Source organism: Myodes glareolus, chromosome 13 (assembly GCF_982192425.1).
Source record: "Myodes glareolus chromosome 13, mMyoGla1.1, whole genome shotgun sequence".
Classification (NCBI taxonomy): domain Eukaryota; kingdom Metazoa; phylum Chordata; class Mammalia; order Rodentia; family Cricetidae; genus Myodes; species Myodes glareolus.
In genome coordinates, this window is record NC_142038.1 from 72,341,621 (window position 1) to 72,361,726 (window position 20,106).

Genomic DNA, 20,106 nt, shown 5'->3' on the forward strand with positions numbered 1-20,106 from the left:
AATGAGCATCCTTTTATATTTAGAATGGTTCATTTAAACCTTTCTTTCTTTCTTTCTTTCCTCCTTCTCCTCCTTATTCTGTAATATCTTTATAGAGATTTAATTCACATGCTATAAGGTTTTACCCATTAGTTTAAAGACTATGGCTCTATAGAACTATAGAGGATATAATTCCTGAATATTTTTCATTTTATTTAATGTTACATTCTTGTGAAAGAACTGTAGCTTATGTGTTTTGCCTTTGAGAAAAGATGTGTCTACATGAGACAGGCACACTGACTACTACTGAGCAAACAGGACATTGGGATTTTTAGTTTAGTGGCTTCCCCCAGCCCTCTTTAAAGGGAAGGAGACTCATGAGATGTTGACTGTACTGAGGGAGAGCTCCATGCTAAGAAAGTACACATACAAGTAGATTTCTACTGTGCATTTTAAAAATCTTTTTATTTGAAAATTTTGTATTTTAATATTAAACAATTATCTAAACATACAGAACTGGCAAAGTGACAGTGGCTGTATTATAGTGATTTGTCTAATGAGCTGCTCTGACAAAATATTGATCTATGTAGTAAATTCTATTGTTATTTTTAATGTATATTTTGTGGCAGAGAAACGTTAGGGTAAAAATGTTAGGACACCTTGGCTAGAACCTAATGCAAGCTAGCAGGAAGATGGAGTTTGGTTTATTGCAAAGGCATTTCCTCTGCTGCTTTTCATCAACGTTTAAAGGGTGCAGGGATATCTGCTTTAGACACTGACTGTCACCGCAGAGCTCCTGATAAAGCAGAGAGAAAAGGCAGACCTCAGTTGAATTTTACACACAATAAACATTTATTGGTAATGATGGTAAATCTATATTTAATTCTGGTTAAAGCAGTGTATCTTTATCTCATTTTCTTGCCATGAAATATTCAGAATGTTGTTCTTTTTTCTTCCCTTATTTCTAAGATATATATTTCTTAGATATATTAAGCTTTTTTAATTTAGAAACTTTAATAAGATAATAGGATGTTTACAGAAATTTAAAAGGTGACATTTAGCTGGTAAATATAATTCATCTGAGAATTAACTATTTTTTTTTAAATCAACTTTAAAGTACATCTTAGCACTTATGTTGAACTTGGTTTTTAGTCTTGAATATTTCCTCAAATGTAAAATTTATCTTATTTTAAACCTTTCTATTCAAAGTAGACACACTACTTTTGTAAATATTAAAGCTTAAAAATTATTATAATTACTTGTGCTAGTATGTTTTAAATTTAAATGTTTTTACAGGTGTGTATAAGTACGTCTTGACATATATAGAGTATTCCGTTTATGTCAACGATTTTATTTTCTTAGGCAAAATTGGGTATCTGTTTTCATGTTCACATATAATCTTGTCCATAACTTCCCCGATGAGTAACTGGCTGAGTTTTTCAGCAAAGGGCTGGGCAGTGAATGTTTGGTCTTGCTCTCAGATTGTAAGTGCAAACCCTCAGTAAACACAGGAGAGCAGCAGTAGACAGTGCTTAAGGGCGGCATGGGCGTGACTGGGATCTCTTAGAGGCCGCTGAGGAAGTGGCTTTGGGTCTTTCCAATACTAGCACAATGAGTGTGACATTTATCTGTGACTGTAGTCCTTCCTCCTAATTACGCATTCTCAGAACATTGGTACTATGTTTTAGCAACTGAAAACATTACTTCTTACATTTTTTTAAAAAGTCAACTTTCACTGGTAGACTGTTTTCTTATTCTACCTGTGAAAGTTACTGTGTCATAAACTTAAGGTGTTCTCTAACTTAGTAAACAAATTTTATGAACTTTTATATTCAAGATGCTCTAGAAATATTTCTTAAGATGCCTAAAATGACAGCGTTAAGAAATACATTTTTACTTGGGCTGCACAGGCAAGTGGATGCCTGTGAGTTTGAGGCCAGTCTGGTCTACAGAGTTCAAAGAAGCCAGGGTGAGAGATGCTATCTTGAAGTTTTTTCTTGTATCTGAAAATACTGTGAAAAACACTATACTTGATGCAATAAAATAATAGAGTGTTAAAAACTTAATTCAGCTTCTTTCAGGGGAAAAACTTAAGGACCTCGTATATAATTTATGTTGTTTTTAACATAAACTGTGGAAGTGGTGACCAGCAGAACAGGGGTTTGAAAAATATGATAATTGCATCTTTTGTTCATTCTGATTTAACTTGATGTACTCACATGTGAGAGGCCTAAATGTTCTAATTTTCTTTTTAAAAATAGAATATAAAGGTTTTTCCCCCTCAGTGAGGATTATCAAAGTTGAGAGAATTAGTGTAACATTTCTACAACTGCTGCTCTTTGCTTTGAGAAAGTGTGTGCGTTATCTCACTGTGAAAGCATTCACGTTGGTAAATACTTCTAATGCAATTAAAATTATTTTTTATGTATTTCCATTTCTTTTTCTTTCTTTTCTTCAGTTTTATCTTAAAGTTTAATTGTAGGGTTTTCACTCAGTGGCCATTAACGTTTCTTCCTGTCTCTTGTCGAATTGATGTAGGTCATAGTGATTACGGTTATCAGCAACCGTCGTATCCTGAACAAGGCTACGATAGGCCTTACGAGGATTCCTCACCACATTACTACGAAGGAGGTATCTATATACCTTCACACACGGACACATGCACACCCCTTTCCAGTGTCTCCCACGCAGAGCTCTTGGAGAACACTAGTTGCTGGCTGTCTGGAAAGTTACAGGGTCCCAGAACAACCTTACAGATACTTAGAACGTAACCATGATGTGCCATTTCTAACAGCAGTAAAGACTAAAACACTGAGAAATGCTTTTTTGCTCCGTGGAAATTTCCTCTTTGAACATAAATCCATCAATCCCCATTCCCTCTACCCCTTGTGTGTGTTTGTACATATGTATTATTTACATCTCAGCATAGTGCCTTTAGGGAACAGCTTGCTGATCTTGTGTAGCTAGTGTGTGCTCTTGTAGCTGTCTTTAATTTTGTCTTTTTTATTTTATTTAGCATAGTCATGATCTTAGGCCTGTGATGCTCCAGTAACTGTAATGCGCGTATGGCAGAGGCGCTGAAAGAGCTGCAGTTCACCCTGCACAGTTGGCTTTAACTGCAGTTTGTTTGGCCGAAATCCTTCTGTTTGGTTTGAGTTTTTTCTTTGTTTTGTTAACTTTTTAAAAATCAGTATGGCATTTCATTTTGTTCTTGTATTGTTGGCTGTGCATCTTAGAGGGAAAAGCAAAACCTTTAATTAGGCAGACTTCTCAGTGCTTTGTTCTCCTCTTCTCCGTTTCTTCTGTAGGAAACTCACAGTACGGCCAACAGCAAGATGCTTATCAAGGACCACCTCCACAGCAAGGGTACCCACCGCAGCAGCAGCAGTACCCGGGGCAGCAGGGCTACCCAGGGCAGCAGCAGGGCTATGGTGAGAACTACTTTATTTTTCTTCCCTACCAAAAAAGATGTCATGGTTGTTCTTGTAAGATACAAGTGGTATTTAACCTTCATTTTATTTTAATTTTTAAGCATTGGTTTGTTGTGCATGTGTGAATACTCGTGAAACACAGTGCATGTGTAGAAGTCACAGGATAGCCTGTAGGAGTCACTTCGTTCCACCATATGTGTCCTGAAAATTGAACTCAGGTTATCAGGTCTGGTGACAAGTGTCCCTGTCTACTGTGTCATCTCCAGCCCATTTAATTCTATACGCATTATTTTAGCCCCACCTACTATTGGGCACTTGTTTTAGACTGTTCCTTTTAAAGGCTTGGGGAAATGATTGAGTTGGTAAGTATTTACCACATAAGCTCGAGGACCTGAGTCAGAACCTCAGCACCCACCTAAGGGTGCTCATCCTTAGTCACGGTACTGGAGAGGCAGGGACAGGAGGGTCCCTTGGGCAGCATTGAATTTTACCCAGTGAATCAGCCAGTGAGAGTCTGTCTCAAAAAAGAAAACAGAGATTTAACATGAGCAGCTACATACATGTGAACACATACCATAGACACAGTCATACAGGTGTTCCCCTTAGGTAAACCAAAAATCCATTCAGAAACGGCTACAGACTCAAGACAGTTTATTGTTTAACAGTAAGGTGACAGTTACTTTAAAAACAAGAATGAATTTGTGGGTCTGTGTGACATAAATGAACAGGAAACAACTTTGTATGAGTTTAGATTAATGAAAATTAGGTACACAAGTAGCTGTTGCTATAAAAATTTCTTTTATAGTGCAAAGGGAAAGGTTACTCAGAATCCATAAAGACAGTGTGTCGTTTTAGTTAAAAGCACTTCACACATCTGAGGGAGTATATTTACTAAGTGTGTGCATCATACAGAGTACGGGGAAAGTACATCTGTGTTTCCTATGAATAGCTCTGTCCGCTTTCTTTGCTTGGAATGTACAAGGCTCTAGATTTAATTCCTAATACTTTTAATACCAAAAAGTCTATTAGAACATCTGACTTGAAATAATTTTATTTGATATCTGTGTGTGTCTTCGACCATTTTGCATGTAGAGAATGAAATGAGTGTACGGCAGCTGCTCGCCAGCGCTAACATGCTCGCTTGTCTCATGAGTAAAGAATGACTTTGGATTATTGATATTTTCTATTTTCTGGAGCCATCTTTGCTTATGGTGAGAAGGAAGAGCCCTATCCGAGGCCGAGATTCTTTTGTCCTCTCAGGGTGTGTGTCAACATTCTGTCTGTGGCATTGAAAGACTCCCCGCTGGACGTCTTCCCTCGGGAGAGACCCCCATGTCCAAAGATCAGTCGAAAGCACGCAGCCGGATGCAAAATGCAAGAGGTTTATTTGGGGTACACAGGCACCTGTGGGCGACAAGGTCTCTCGGAGAACTTGCGCGCCTGCAGGTTGGGGGTGAGGGGTTTTTGTAGGAGAGCAAAAAGCGAGGTTTACAGAAGCAAGAAGCAGGGTGGTGAATTTTTAACCTAGATAACAATGAGGGGACTTCTCAGCGGTTTATTGTTCCTCTCATCCTGCCTTCCCCTTTCCTGGCTGGCGACCAGATGTCTGATAGCATAGCCCCTGATTCGTGACGAGCCCCGCTTTCTACGTGACTCAGGCCTCGCAATCTTCTCTTTCTTTGTTTCTATGGCCAGTTCATAAATTCCCTGTTTTGCAGCCAGATAAGGCTGTCCTTGCTCTAACCTCAGGTAGGTATCTTTGCTCAGCGGAGGCCTTTTATGGAGCTTGTTATTTGTTCAGCATTCCAGGAGGTCCTGAGCTAAGTTTGTTATTTGCTCATCCTTTGCAAGAACGGTATGACTGTGGTTAAAGCGAATTGGGGTCCTTCATTCCCCAATTTTTTTTTTTTTTTTAGTGTCTAGTTCTAACCATAGAACTAGATTTCAGTATCCTCTTGACCCTAAAAAAAAACATTGTGTTGGAGGTGCAACATCAAAACCTGAACAGCACCTGTTCTTTTTCTAATAAAGGCAATATTAGTAGCAGAAGCAAAGTTAGGAGTGGTCCCATAAGGGAGGATATCAAAGTAGTCATCCAGGGAGATCTACTCGCATAATCCTCCATCCTTTAAGAATAACAAATCTAATTTCCTTCTATCCTGTAAGACCATTTCTGAGAGGGAAGTCAATGACTCTTCGAGTTTGGAAACAGATTGTTTTAAAGCCCTCAAATCTTAATACATTGAAGTACTGAGGGGCCTGCATTAGGGCAGCGGTACCTGTCCCAACACCGGCAGCTTCTCTAAGGCCCAGGATTACTGCTAGTGTCAGAGAAATAGGTTCTCGTCGAAAGCGAGATGGGTGCCTGTCAAACTCATACCAGTTGTGCAAGCACATAGTAATCTTTGGTTACGTCAAAAATTAACATTGACATGCAAGGCATCAAACCTGTACTACAAACCCATCATCTATCTAAACCAGGAACCAAGTACCAAGTGTCAGGAGTCTTAGGGCCCTTTAGAGTCTCATTACATAACCTCAGTAAAAGTCTGTCTATGATTAGTCCTCTAAACCCAAGCCTTTTGACTGGTAGCTTTGTCAAAAGCCTCGGATACTGTAGTTTGGGTAGTTCAGGAGCTCGCTTCATGTGGGGGGCGTGGATCCAGGCAGAGATGCATACTTCTTTCAGTTGTTTTCAGATCTGATGTCTCTCCATTTCAAGGACCTTTAGACAGGGAAAATAAAGGTCTAGAAAGAATAACATCAGGATTACACATTTTATCCAACTCAGTGAGCAGTGGTAGTTCTCCACATAGGATCTCATAGGGGATGAGTTTAAATCGCCCCTGGGGTATTCCAAACCTGGAACAGGGCAAAAGGGAAGGAGGGCTGTCCAGTCATTTCCGCAGGTCTCTTTTAGAATTCTATTTATCCTTTCTATCTGTCCTGACTCTGGGGTCGGTAAGCACAATGTAATTTCCAATAGAGCCCCAATTGGGCGGCCAGTCCCTGACTTACCTGGGCAACAAATGCAGGTCCATTATCAGATCCAATTACCTTGGGTATCCCAAACCTTGGGAAGATTTCTTCTTTGATCTTCTTAGCCACCGCATTGGCTGTCTCAGTCCTGATAGGAAAAGCTTCTACCCAGCCTGAAAAGGTATCTATAAAAACTAATAAGTACTTGTTGCCATATCTTGGCTGGCTTAATTTCTGCAAAATATACTTTCCAATAGGCTCCAGGCCAATCGCCCCTGAGCCTCTTCCCAGGAGCATATATGGAGTGTCCTGCATTAATCATAGCACAGTCCTTGCAGTTTTTGACTACTTCTTCTGTCAAGACAGAGAGTCTGTCGTCTGATTTTCTTTCAGCCACAGCATCTCAAGCTTTTTGGTGTCTTGGACAAGTATATGTCTTTTCCTGCAGATGTTCTGTATATTGCTCCATGAATATGAGCAGTGGCAAAAGCATACCTGCTGCCAGTGTAGATGCTGAGACTTCTCCCTCTGTCATTCGTATCCAAGCAGCAAGTCCGGCTTTTTGTGCCAACGTCCTTCAGGGAGGCTATGCCCAGGCCATTTGTTTCCCATCCACCACTGCTGTCCCCGCCTTCCGCTTACCTTCGATCACGAAACAGCTGCCATCCGTACACCTGCTCGGACTTTCAGGCCACGGCTGATCCTTCAGATCATTTCTGGTGCCAGCTTCTCAGCGCATTGATGAGTAGACGAGATGTCATCAGTCTCAGGCAGTAGGGTAGCGGGATGGAGGACAGCAGGGGGAGCGAAGGTCACTGGTTCAGTCAACAAAAGGCTTTAATCATCTCCAGCCTGGTTTGAGTAAACCCGGTTGGGCCTTCAGCTTTGTTAGCAAGTCTCTTTCTAATAGAGATAGGACGCTCGGGGATAGCCAGGAAGGAATGAGTCACTTGTCCTCTCCCCAAATCTACAGTTCGTGAGGTGGTCCACAGATATTGTTTCTGTCCAGTTGCTCCGATTACTATAGTCTTTTTACTCTTTAGCTTTCCCAATGGTTGTTATAGCACAGAGTGCTCAGCCCCTATGTCCATTAGAAAATCCATAGGGGTCCCCTCCATAGTCAGGGTTACCCTAGGCGCAGGGGAGGGAGTGTGAGCCCCGTCCCCTCCAATCATCTTCTTCTAGGGCCAGTACCTTAGAGTCCCTTCCTTTCTTCTTTGCAATAAGCACATCGTCCTTTGTCCAAGGGGAGCCTGTCCATGTTCATCTTTGATCTTCTGTTGCCCAGGTTCCCTATCTGTCTAGTTCCTATCTTTCCTTTCTCTCCTACCACTGCGGCCAAAATTCCCTTTTGTCTATGATCCCTCCAGTCCTCTTTCTTCTGCCTCCATCTCTCTCTCTCTTTCTCTCTCTTTCTCAGTTTTTCGCTTATGAAACATTTTCTCTGCCTCCTTAATTAAATCCTGTAACTCTTTTTAACCATAATATCTGATGCTGACTGTCCTAAAAAGGCCATAGGTACCATTAACCTCCTTCTGCCAAGACAACCTCTGAGGGTCAATGGGGAGTATAATGCCTGTAAGCCTCCTTTAAATGCTCAAGAAACATAGATGGCAGAGCCCTGCGGTGATGGACTGTCAGCTGCTCCCCACCTGTTTTAAGTTATACATGGGGACCTAGATAAGGCCCATCTGTTTATATATTTTTTAACCAAAATTTTTCCTTGCTTTTAGACAACATAGCAAAAATTTCTCTTGCTTTTAGACAACATAAAAACTCTTACCAAAGTCTTTCTTGTGGTTTTTCTCAGTGGGGATATATGGCTATGTTTTAAACTAGAACAGCATACAAGAACAGCATATAAAATCCTATACCAGTGTGAAACATTTGAGATCAGCGATAGGCTCTTTTTTTAAAAAAAATAAAACATTAACCAATGATAATTTTTAAACAAGAATAGCACATACCAGTACGAAACATTTGAGACCAGCAATTTTTTTAACATTAACCGACAATAATTTGTAACCAGCCCCTATAAATGATGACAGATATTTATAATAGTTATAACCCATAGGATCTGAAAGAGCTCTTTAAGGCTGAGAGCCAAACTTGGGGTGACGATACACATTTCAAGGCTGTCAAGGCCTGTGCCATAAAGACCTTGTCCCTCCTCATTTGAGCTGGCATGTAGCACACCAATCAAAGACATACAGCACTTCCACCTAGACACAGCATGCCAAGAATATCTCTGTTCCCACCCATTCCTAAGGAAGGAAAAGGCAAAATAGAGTAAGAGATAAGAGGTTGAAGGTCATCTCTGCTGCCTCCATATGAATCTTCCACAGCAGGACATTCAGCATCTACTGGGTCATCTTTTTTTTTTTTTTTCTTTATTTCTCTTGTCAGTCTTGCTGGCACCCAAATGTATGTCAGCATTCCTAGAAAAACATAAACAAAACTCTCCTCCCAAATTAATATTTAAGAGTATTAAAAATCTCAGTGTAAAAATTCAGCACAATCAGTACTGGAAGTAGGCTGGTTTTGAACTTAGAGACCTGCATGTCTCTGTTTCAAAGAGCAAATCTTGTTTGCCTGTGCCAATACAGAAGGCCTTAGAATTAAACCGTTTTAAATCTGGCACAGATGAGATTATTGCTCCAAAAATATGAGAAAACCGTTTTCCTGTTCCCAGCCTGGAGTCCTAAGATGACACAGTCACTGGGAATCAAACTTACAACCTCTGGAAGAGAAGGCAGTGCTCTTAACCTCTGAGCCATCTCTTCAGCTCTGCTATTCAGATGAAAAAAAGCCTCTAAGTCTAGCATTGTTTATCTTATCTTATCCGTTGCCTGAGGATAAGTCCGCCTCTGTTACCTAGGATACGGGTAACCAGCAGCAGACGGTGGCGGCTTCGACAGCTCCGCCTCTGAGGCACGGCCCACTGTGGCGCGCTCAAACAAAGGCCTGGCCCCGCCCGGGCCTTGCGCGTTTCCGCCGGCGATCTGTGCACCCTGAATGAGCCCGCCCATGTTGCTATGGAAACGCAGCTTTCCGCACAGCCCGTGCTCAGGTGCAGAAAAGATCCTCCGAAAACCGCAACCCTGCCAGAAGGCCGGGACACATAGCCTCTGATGTCAGTCACTTTAGCCCGCCCAAGCCGCCACAGTGACCTGGCTTTCCGTAGACGCCTCTGCGGACTCCAGCAAATTCCCGTCTGGTTAGCATGGCCACGCCTCCCGGATGAGCCAGCACTCTCCGGTGCTGTTCTGCACCTCCCTCCCGAGCAGCCAGGACCATAGGCGTGCGCCACCGCGCCTGGCCCAACTCCGTGTCAGTTAGCCACTGCAACGGTTGCCCAGTATTTCAAACATACATATGAGAGCCAGGCATAGAGCTCTCCCATCAAAATTAGGCGAGAATCACCTCAAAAACTCTGTGGCTCTTTAAGAACAGGGAAGACAGTTGTCAGACACGATCAAACCCCGCCTCCCTACGAGACTGCTGCCCCAAGTCTTTATCAGCGGGTACGCAGGTGGATGGAGAGGGGACGGAAGCCGCGGTTTCCCGTACCCCATTGTCCTCATAGTCCCGCCTTCAGTTACCTCATTTTTTTCTGCTGTTTTTTTCAAATTCCTCCTGCACTGAAATTAAGGGATTTTTCTTCCCCGTTGCTTTTTGTACCTTCTTCCAGATACCTTAACTTTGATTCTTTAAACAAACAGACAAACCATATGCTGCACAATAGAACAGATTGACAATCAAACACACTGCTCAAACGGAGGCTATTACAAAGAGGCTCCGGACACCTCGGCCCCCCAAACGAACCTCGTACCTCGGACAAAAGTCCGACTCTGGTCGTGGGTTCAGACAAACGAACCTCGTACCTCGGACAAAAGTCCGACTCTGGTCGTGGGTTCAGACAAATGAGCCCAAAAATTCGAGCTCCCAAATTCCCGCGGGACGTCTCCCGGGGTGCGGGGGGGAAAGTCTGAGCTCGTCAGCTCCTCTCCAAGGCCCGCCAAATACAAATCGACCCAGCTGAATCGTACAAATTCAAATTCGCAGCGCAACAATCAGACGCAAACGACGCAGGACATACAACATAGAACATAAAACATAGAACATAGAATGCTGGCCAGCTCACCTCACCTCCCGACAGTGATTCGGTGGTCTCTGGGATAGGGGCCTCAACTTCCCGGCCAATGCACCAAATGAAAGACTCCCCGCTGGGCGTCTTCCCTCGGGAGAGACCCCCATGTCCAAAGATCAGTCGAAAGCACGCAGCCGGATGCAAAATGCAAGAGGTTTATTTGGGGTACACAGGCACCTGTGGGCGACAAGGTCTCTCGGAGAACTTGCGCGCCTGCAGGTTGGGGGTGAGGGGTTTTTGTAGGAGAGCAAAAAGCGAGGTTTACAGAAGCAAGAAGCAGGGTGGTGAATTTTTAACCTAGATAACAATGAGGGGACTTCTCAGCGGTTTATTGTTCCTCTCATCCTGCCTTCCCCTTTCCTGGCTGGCGACCAGATGTCTGATAGCATAGCCCCTGATTCGTGACGAGCCCCGCTTTCTACGTGACTCAGGCCTCGCAATCTTCTCTTTCTTTGTTTCTATGGCCAGTTCATAAATTCCCTGTTTTGCAGCCAGATAAGGCTGTCCTTGCTCTAACCTCAGGTAGGTATCTTTGCTCAGCGGAGGCCTTTTATGGAGCTTGTTATTTGTTCAGCATTCCAGGAGGTCCTGAGCTAAGTTTGTTATTTGCTCATCCTTTGCAAGAACGGTATGACTGTGGTTAAAGCGAATTGGGGTCCTTCAGCATCATCTTTCCCAAGGAAGAGAAGTCTAGATAGATACGTTGAGAAGTAGTTGTTCATGGTTTTCTTCTGTTCCCAAAGACGTTTCTTGCTTCTCCTAAATGGCATTTTCTTTTCATGACTTTTGTGTGTCAAATCAATTTTAATGAAATTGCATGAAAACAACTTAGATGTCATTAAATGAGCTAAACATACAGGCTTATGAAAATATAGTTTTTTAGTGGAAGAAGAGAGAAGAATTATCATTATATACTACTTGAATACCAAGAACCCTAAAGGAGACCTTCCCATCGTGCTCCTTTATAGGCCTCTCTTGTCAAACTCTCTTCTAATTTAGAGTTAATAATTGAATATGTGAGCCAGGCAGTGGTGGCACATGCCTTTAATCCCAGCACTGGAGAGGCAGAGGCAGGTGGATCTCTGTGAGTTCAAGGCCAGCCTGGTCTACAAGAGCTAGTTCCAGGACAGGCTCCAAAACTACAGAGAAACCCTGTCTTGGGAAAAAAAAAAATTTGAACATGCAATAATTGAGTGATCTGGTAGAATTTGTTTGAGGTTGAAAATTGATTATCCTCTTCTGAGATTCTCTGCAGTCACTGTTGTGGTGGGTGTGAGGTGGCTGTGGAGAAGACATTGAAGCTGTCAGCTCGGCTTGAGTTCCTAAAGTAGGAGTGCCTGCCTAGCAGGCCCAGTCAGCCCCTTGCCGTTTCTGGGTCTTATCATTGTTTTATGGGTAAAGTTAAGGTGTTAACAGTGATTGGTTCTCAGAGTGTAATTGTCTTTTAAGATTTATTTAGTTGTATTGCATGGGGATGAATGTCTTGCCTACATGTATGAATGTGCATTATGTGTGTGGTGTTTCAGGCGGCTAGAAGGGGCCGTGGGATCCCTTGGAACTGGAGTTAGAGACAGTTGTGAGCTGTCATGTGAGTGCTGGGAAAGAAACCCGTGTCTTCTGCAAGAGCAGCAGTGCCCTGAACCGCTGAGTTGCATCCCCAGCCCTCAGAGTGTGGCTTTTCAGTCAACTTTTTTTTTAACATATGGTTGTGGCTTTTTGAGTCATTTGGTTTTGTTTTAAAATACTATGGAGATAAGTTTACTAATGGTGGTATAATCCTGTCATTTTGATGATTTCAAATGTAAATTTAGTCACACAGTTAGAAATGTCATTAATTCCCCAACTTTACTCATAAATTATGCCATTATTTGGACCTACTTATTGGTTATACTGGCTAATGCATGGATAGAAGCAGAGGTGAACTTGCCGTTCTCACGAGTCGCCCTGGCCTTATTGCTTCTTGAGTCTGTCCTACCAGCTCCCAGTGTGCACGTTTAGCGCCTCCTGTCATTGATGTGGATTCCAGTGTTTCACCACCCCCCCCCCCCCCCGTCATTGAAGCATCTTTCCAGTGTTTCACTTCTACTATAATCATTAACCTTGGTCAAGGTGCCAAACGTTCCTTTTTAGTTTAGACACAAGAATGTAGTAACATCTTATTTGAAATCTTCCCTGAAATTGTGGAGGATTGTGCACAGACACCCACAGACACAATGTAAGTCAAAATAAATAAATGAAATAGAACTTAACTTCTGCCTTCTCCTCTTACCCTGCTCTGCTCAGCGTTTGTTGGTGTTACTGTCTTGCAGGTCCTTCCCAGGGCGGTCCAGGTCCTCAATATCCTAATTATCCTCAGGGTCAAGGTCAGCAGTATGGGGGCTACAGAGCAGCACAGCCAGGACCACCCCAGCCACCCCAGCAGAGGCCTTATGGGTACGACCAGGTAAGTTAGCCCCCACCCCCCTCCCCGCCCTGGGGAGCCACCACATTGCTCTTCATTGCCATGGACTTTTGTTGTTTGTTTTACTAGTTTTTAAGTCAAGATTTCACTATGTTGCCCAAACTGGTTTTGAACTCATGATCTGCCAGTCCCAGCCTCCAGGAAGTGGAATTTCAGGCAAGAGTTATCAAGCCCCCTTCTCTTGTTTGCTAGTCACTATCCCACTCCAAATAGTGTAACTACTTTGAAATATTTTGGAATGCCAGTACTGTTGAATAGCAATTCCTCTTACTTGTGAAACAACCTGAAATAAGATCCCAGCTCATTGTCCTTGGGCGCACTGTCCCTCAGAGTCTCCCTGCCGTCTCCCATACTGTTGAGAGTGCATTTGGCCCAGGCCTTTCTCAGCTCCGTGCAGCTCACCTGGGACACCTTTGCTGTCAGAGCTCCTGCATTGGAACGTCTCTGCTTAGTCCTCCGAGTGTCTGTCACCACGTCTTTTTCTCTGCCCTTAGATTTCAGATGTTGAAATGTGTCTCATTATGGAACCTAGCAGTACTCATCTAAGTTTTCCTCTTTTCAGTCAAACTTGTAAAACCTGTAATACGTGCCACAGGCGCTGAGGAATGCCCAGTTCTCACTCTCTTTTGTTGCGGGAATGATTTATTGGCCATTGAATGCTTCAGATTTGTGCATGGGTTTTCAGTGAGGATGTTTTGATAGATTCACAACTTGTAAGGTACTAAACAGGGAGTTTAGAACATGGAATTGTGTGTAGTTATAAAGGAGGGCTCTGAGACAGTGTCGATGTTCTCATCCAAGGGACAGCCCAGATGCTGCATTGACTAGTGTTAGAACCACAAGCGGTGGGTTTTCCTGCCCTCCGTCATGCCTGTAGCCCCCTTGTACTCTGTCTTTCAGGTAAAGACAAGAGTACAAGAGATGACACACAGGGTGAGGGTGCAGAAGCAGTGCCTGCTTCTAAGCAGAGCAGGGTTAGAGAAGACAGAAATTAAGTTTTATTTCATTTATTTATTTATTTTGACTTATATTGTGTCTGTGGGTGTTTTGCCCACATGTATGTCTGTGCACCGTTTGTATGCAGTGCCTGTGAAGGTCAGAAGAGGGCACTTGGTTCTCTAGAACTGCCCTTGTTAGGTCTTCAGGGCACTCTCCTACTTCTGCTGTTGCAGCTCCTCCTTAGGCCGTCTGATTGCTGGATGAGAGAGCTTAGGTGTTTCATAAATATTGAGCAGTCCTACAGAGAACTCCCGTTCATCTGTGACTTGCTAGTTTAGAGTGCTTAGGGATCTATGTAAGCTACTGAGCAATCCTATACCTATTGATCTGTTGAGTTTTTTAAATTTGCGTGTGGTATGCATTTGTGTGTGTCCATATACTGGGGCGGGGTCTTTCACTTGAGCCCAGCGCACTCTGGTTCCTCTAGAACAGAGTCTAGGCAGCCAACTTGCTGTAGGACCCTGTTCCTTGGGTTCTGGGGTTCCAGGTGTGCGGCCGTACCTGTCCAGCGTCTGATCTGTCTATTTTTGAGAATGGGTGAAAGAATGAAAACCAAAGCAAATTCTTCAGCCCAGTAGTGATATAATCGTCATGGAAGTTTGTATGGTTCAGACAGATAAATTTATAGTGGGGAATTGAGAGCGAACACTCCACTGAGCATTCATGTTTTCGTCTCTGTAACCAGGTTGACAGCCTTGGCTAGTCCTCAGCATATGCACCACTCTCTGGTAAACTGAACGTTGAGCTGAGTAACAGATCTCATAGCCTTTTTTGTAAGAATGTATCTAGTAGCTAACTGTTTTTTAAAACCTTCTCCTTTTTAAGTCAGCACTCCACTGCCACCCATTTGGCCCTTGGGTCTGTCCTTCCTGGCTCGGACTCCATCCTGCTGTTCCCCACATAGGACCTGGAGTGACCTTTTAATAACATGTTCTGACTCCTTCCCTCAGGGGTGACTTCAATCTCATGAAGGCCCCAGGAAAGATGACTTCTTTTCTGACTCCTGCACTGTGTATTTACATCATGATTTGTTCCCTCCCTACATTGGCCTCTTGCTTCTCTGACATGCATCAGGCCACTTCAGAGCCATTTTGTTTGCAGCTCCCTCTGCCTGAAGCTGTCCCCTCTGTCCGCAGTCCGTCCCAACTTGCTTTGATATGGCTGCAGTAGTGAATGCTGGTCACTGAATTGCTTGGTCTTCCTTTCTCTATTTTGAACTAGTGAGGGGTATTGACTAATGCCTCTAATCTGAGCACTGGGGAGATTGAGACACAATGGATCATGAGATCAAGGTCATTTTTGGGTACATGGTGAGTTGGAGGCCTGTTCTACATTAGACTGTCTCAGAAAACACAAAATAGCTTTCCTGAGGTTTAATTTACATAATTTACATTTAACAAACCACACATCTATGTTGTATAGTTTAATATATTTTAACTGTATATGCCTATGAAGTCATCATCAAAACCAAAATAATGAAGTATTCAACATGCCCCCAAAGTTCCCTGTGCCACTTTTGAAACACCCCACTGCCTTCATCCCTCCCTGGACATCCACTGATAGTCTCCTCACTATTATAGAAAAGAATAATTTAGACGCTACCCGACTTCTTTACCTTCTTATATGTATTTTAAGTTTATTTATTGTACGTGTGTGTGTGTGAAGGTCAGAGGACAGCCGGTGGTAGTCGGTTCTTCCGTCTGGGGTCCTGGAGACTGAGCACAGTCATCACACCTGGCAGCAGGCACCACCTGCTAAGCCACCTTGCAAGCTGAGTTGATTTATTTGCCATAATTGTTTTGATATTTGCTCATATTGTGATTATAAGCAATTCTTTATAGCTAGCTAGTATTCTGTGATAAGACTTTCTATCCAGTTTCAGCTAAAGTACCTGAGCAGCCATTTATAAGACTGTGGACACAGACATTTAATTTTTTCATCTAAATCCTAAGTGTGGAAGGCACGCGGTGGATGTGTGCTGGGGTGTCACCCTCCTCCTGCGCTTGCAGCCTGGAAGTCTCAATAGTTACGAGGTGTTGTTGCCCCTAGGTGATGGCAGCTCAGTGTGATCAAACAGACCACATGATGCCTTCCCAGAATTTACACCGAGGCAGGAGAAACACTGTTGAAAAAGCCTAGCACTTTTCCAATCGAGATAGGTTTGCCTCCTGGCCTGTACCCACCAGTCACACAAAACACAAGAAGCAGTTGTATTCGGGACCACTTCCCCGACAACAGAGGGCAGCGGTCTCAGAATGAAGAACAAATTAGATGAGCCCTCTGGAAATGAACGTAGCAGAAATAAATGAGAGAGGTCTCTTCCTAGATAGAAAAGGAACTCCTTAAAAATTAGTGTAAATGAAAACCTTGTTGTACATTTACTGATGTGTACATGCTCACATGTGCACACTGGCAATGTGTCACACCTGTGGTAATCAGATCATTGTGGGTTATTCTCTCCTTCCAACTCTGGATCCTGAACTTAGTCTTCAGGCCTCATGACACCAGGCTCCTTTCCAGCGACTTGTGCACAGTGCACTTTCATCATTAGCATCTCCCCGCACACACGCACAGGGGACTTTTCCCACCAGTGTTGAGATTGGGTGTGTTACAGTTAACCAATTAATAAATTAACTTACTTATTTTGAAAAAAGGTTTCACTATATTCATGGTCTCAAACCATGTCATGTCGTGGACTGCAGACATAAACCATAGCACCATGTTCATTGTGAAAACCCTTTCTTGTGTCCTCGTTAGGGTCATAGCAGAGAGGTAGGGTTAGTATAGTCCTGACGGAACTAGAGACCTAGTTGTGAGCTGGAGATGTCGCTCATGCTTTCTCAGTTCATGGGTGAAAGAAACTGAGTCTTGGAGTCTTTTTAGACAAGGATAAAGGTAGCGGTAGAGTTAGAACTTGAATTCAGTGTTGGGCTCAGGTTCTGTAGCATGGGATACTTAATTGCAGGACACCGATGATTACTCTTTAAATTTTTAAATTTTTACTTATGTATATTCATGCATGTCTGTGGTGGTGGGGTCTGTGTGTTTCTCACAGAAACTAGAAACTTTATTTTGACTCCACTGGCCATTAGATCCACCTGCTCTCACCCTGCCCCCATCCTAGGGTTACAGGTGTGTGCTACCAGGTCTGGCTTTGAAGTACTACTCCTTTCTGTAATTTAGTCTGTAAAGCCCATTTGCAGTTGACTATATCAGGAAAATTAGAGTGATAATACCTCATCCATAAATGTTTGGATTTTTTGGATGTATACTTGCTTTCCTGGTATGATGACATTGCAAATTACATTTGTAATTTTTTTGTCTTAAGCTAATTTAAGTTAAGGTCTTATCTAATTCTGTTTTTAAATTTATCTTCTAGGGACAGTATGGAAATTACCAGCAGTGAAGATGTCCTTACATTCCAGTCACCAGTCTCTGTTAGCAGCCATATTGTCGTATTTCTGCACCGTGGACCCTGTGAAGGCTCCTTCCATTCCGCTGCCTAGCTTTTGGGAAAATCTTTGGATAAGTGGCTGCCTTATCCCCAGCAGCATTTGTGGGTTAGTTTGTAAAGGCGTTGGTAGCTACCAGATACACCTGATTTCACATTTCTACTCTAGATGGCAACATTGGACAGAAAATGCATCAACATAAAGTCATTTGTAGAGACTTCGGAACTGTTCCAAATGGACTGTTGCAGGCTGAAGGTGTCAACAGCTTTGTATGTTTACGAAGGTCAAGGGGGTTTCATACTTTTCCACAGATTATTTTGTAAGGGGGGGGGATGTACACTTTTTACAGCAGCAATATTTTGTATATTATGTTTATTTTGTGTGATGAATATGCAAGGCGGTACACTACGCACTGGGCAAAATCAGAACCTGTTAATGTGGAGTGCGGTAGATGCTTGGCGGCTGTGGTGTCCTGTAAGACATAGGTGAGGGAGAGGACAGACGCACACCACATTACTGTTAGGTCTTAGAGGAATGCGCATCTCTCTTATATACCGAATTTGCAAGGGCACTGGGATACAGTTTTTGAGTACAAAGACAATTTTTTAAAAGCCTTCCAGTTTTGTGCATTAAAATCTTTTTGTAAAGATGACTTATAATACTGTTTGCAAATGCAAGGCAATAATTATGTTGCATCTGTGAGTGTTGGCAGGTTCGTGTCAATGAAGTACGAAGCCTCTCAAACAGCAATAATTGAAAAGGAAAAAGCATTGGTCTTTACCTTGTTTGAGCAATCAGGGAGCTTAGTGAGTACCGTCAACACTTTCTAACCGCACCAAAGAGGACTCAGTGTTGATCTCATCATATTGTTTTTTTTTTTTTTTAAACATTAGTATAATTGGTTCATGGCACAGAATAAAAGTCCAGGAGACTTTACACACTTGTATTTTAACTTTTTTAATTGGGTATAGGTAAAGGGCATCTTCATGTTCCTCTCTCTTCCTCTTAGTTACTGTAACAGGAAAATGCTTTTGATGGGGCATTTCTCATCTGTATGGAAAGCCTTGAGGTTGCATTTTACGGTTCCTTGTTTTTAAGCATGACATACATAATCATTATTTGAGACTGATTGTGTTAGCTGATTCGGGATATTGCACTGACAGGAAAGCATGCACTGAGAGATTTCTAAACACATCTGTTTAAGCAGACTTTGAAAGCATCTAGCCCAAAGGTAAGTTGCTGTGTCCTCACAGTTGTCTGTATCCAGGGAATAGAACATACTCTTTCTAATTGAGTTAGATTTTGCCACTTCTGGCTGGAAACAGAACAGAAGGGTGCCGTAAATTCGAAGATGCCAAGTACACTGTTCTCAACATACTGTAATCAAAGGAGGGGTTTCGCTGTGTCTGTGTGAGTGAGTGTGTGTTTTAAGGTCAGAATAACTTGGTCAGTAGAAAATAGGCATCAAGTCTGCACAGGTAAGGCACGGGAAGCCTTATTGTACTGAAATGCTTATAGGTTCTGTGCCAGGTTCTCCACCACTGTGTACTTTGTTGCTATTTAAAACTGTATCAACTCTAACGAAAGAATAAATTATTTGTGATTTTAATTTTCTCATTTGTTTTTTTAAATTAGATCTCTTTGATGCTACCATTTTGTCTGGAGACCATACTCTGGGTTTTATGTGAGTTAGTCCAGTACAAATAGACAGTATTTGTATTCTAGGACTGGATCAAAATTCTCTTGCCATGCCCAAGTTAATTAGAATTAACTGTTCGGTAATCAGCGTGTTGTGTAGGCTGTTTGTTGCAGAATTCTTTCTCTGAAAATGAAGTCCATGAGGCTATAATCAAGATGACTGAATTAGATAAATGAGTTGAGGAGACAAAATTGTGCTGATCCCAACCTGGTGGAGATACGTTATCTCATTTGAAATGAGCTCAGCTGACATTAAGAAATAATTTGTCTTGCCATCCCATCTTCTGTTGTCTTATTCTCCTTTAATGGAAACTAAAATTGCAATTTTAATAAGCAGAATTTCCTCCAGGACTTTCCTCCTGGAGACTGGTGCATTTGCAAGGCTTAATTGTTTTATACCAGTCCTATTTCGTACAAGTTGTTAATTGGTGGTGACAAAGATTACCTAACTCCTTTGGTACCTGGTAAGAACAATAGCTTCACCAGTAGCTTTTCTCCCAAATATTATAGCATCCCTTAAAGTCCAAACAAGAGCAGTGTGGCTATTGATAAGGCTTCTCAGACATCGTGTGCTGCTCCGTTGTGTGCAACTGTCGGCCTTGTTCTCCAGCCCCGTTTGGTGCACACTGGGCTTCAGTGACTTTTCAGGGCAGAGTGCAGTCAGGTCACGCGCTCCCGTGTGCGGTGGCCGAGCTCCTCTCTCACACTCAGGGCAGAGCCTGTGTTGTCTACACACCTTCTCACAAGCAGAGGCAACGCCATTGTCGCTCACAGCTATGTCAGCAAGGACCCGAGTGGCTTCTCGCTTTTACAAAAGTCTTAGACTTGGAGGAATTCTTTTTTTCAGTTAGACACCATCTCAGAACCTATACGTTCAGACTGCTGCCTTCCATATTAAATAAAAAATTAGTAAGCACATTACAAAACAGTGGATATTTTATATAACTTTATCCCCTA

General features: G+C 42.7%; 1 protein-coding gene and 1 long non-coding RNA gene across 5 annotated transcripts in view; one reads left to right on the top strand and one right to left on the bottom strand.

Annotated features, from left to right (window-relative positions):
* The window catches only part of Ss18 (SS18 subunit of BAF chromatin remodeling complex), a 60,755-nt gene extending 41,695 nt beyond the window's left edge, over positions 1-19,060 (top strand). For 2 of the 4 annotated variants that reach the window (XM_085700106.2, XM_085700105.2), the window contains 4 exons: positions 2,518-2,610; positions 3,288-3,410; positions 12,849-12,982; positions 17,379-19,060. In XM_085700106.2, coding sequence (XP_085556232.1) covers positions 2,518-2,610; positions 3,288-3,410; positions 12,849-12,982; positions 17,379-17,405 — 377 coding nt within the window. In that variant the 3' untranslated portion in view covers positions 17,406-19,060. The remainder of the gene's footprint in view (positions 1-2,517; positions 2,611-3,287; positions 3,411-12,848; positions 12,983-17,378) is intronic. The other 2 variants (XM_085700103.2, XM_085700104.2) reach the window with 1 other exon arrangement.
* LOC148120056 (uncharacterized) lies at positions 4,777-11,203 on the bottom strand. Its single transcript, XR_015734740.1, has 2 exons — positions 6,429-11,203; positions 4,777-6,158 (listed from the first exon to the last, which is right to left on the bottom strand). It is a non-coding gene; the product is annotated as an uncharacterized LOC148120056 (long non-coding RNA).
* Positions 19,061-20,106: the final 1,046 nt, after the last annotated feature.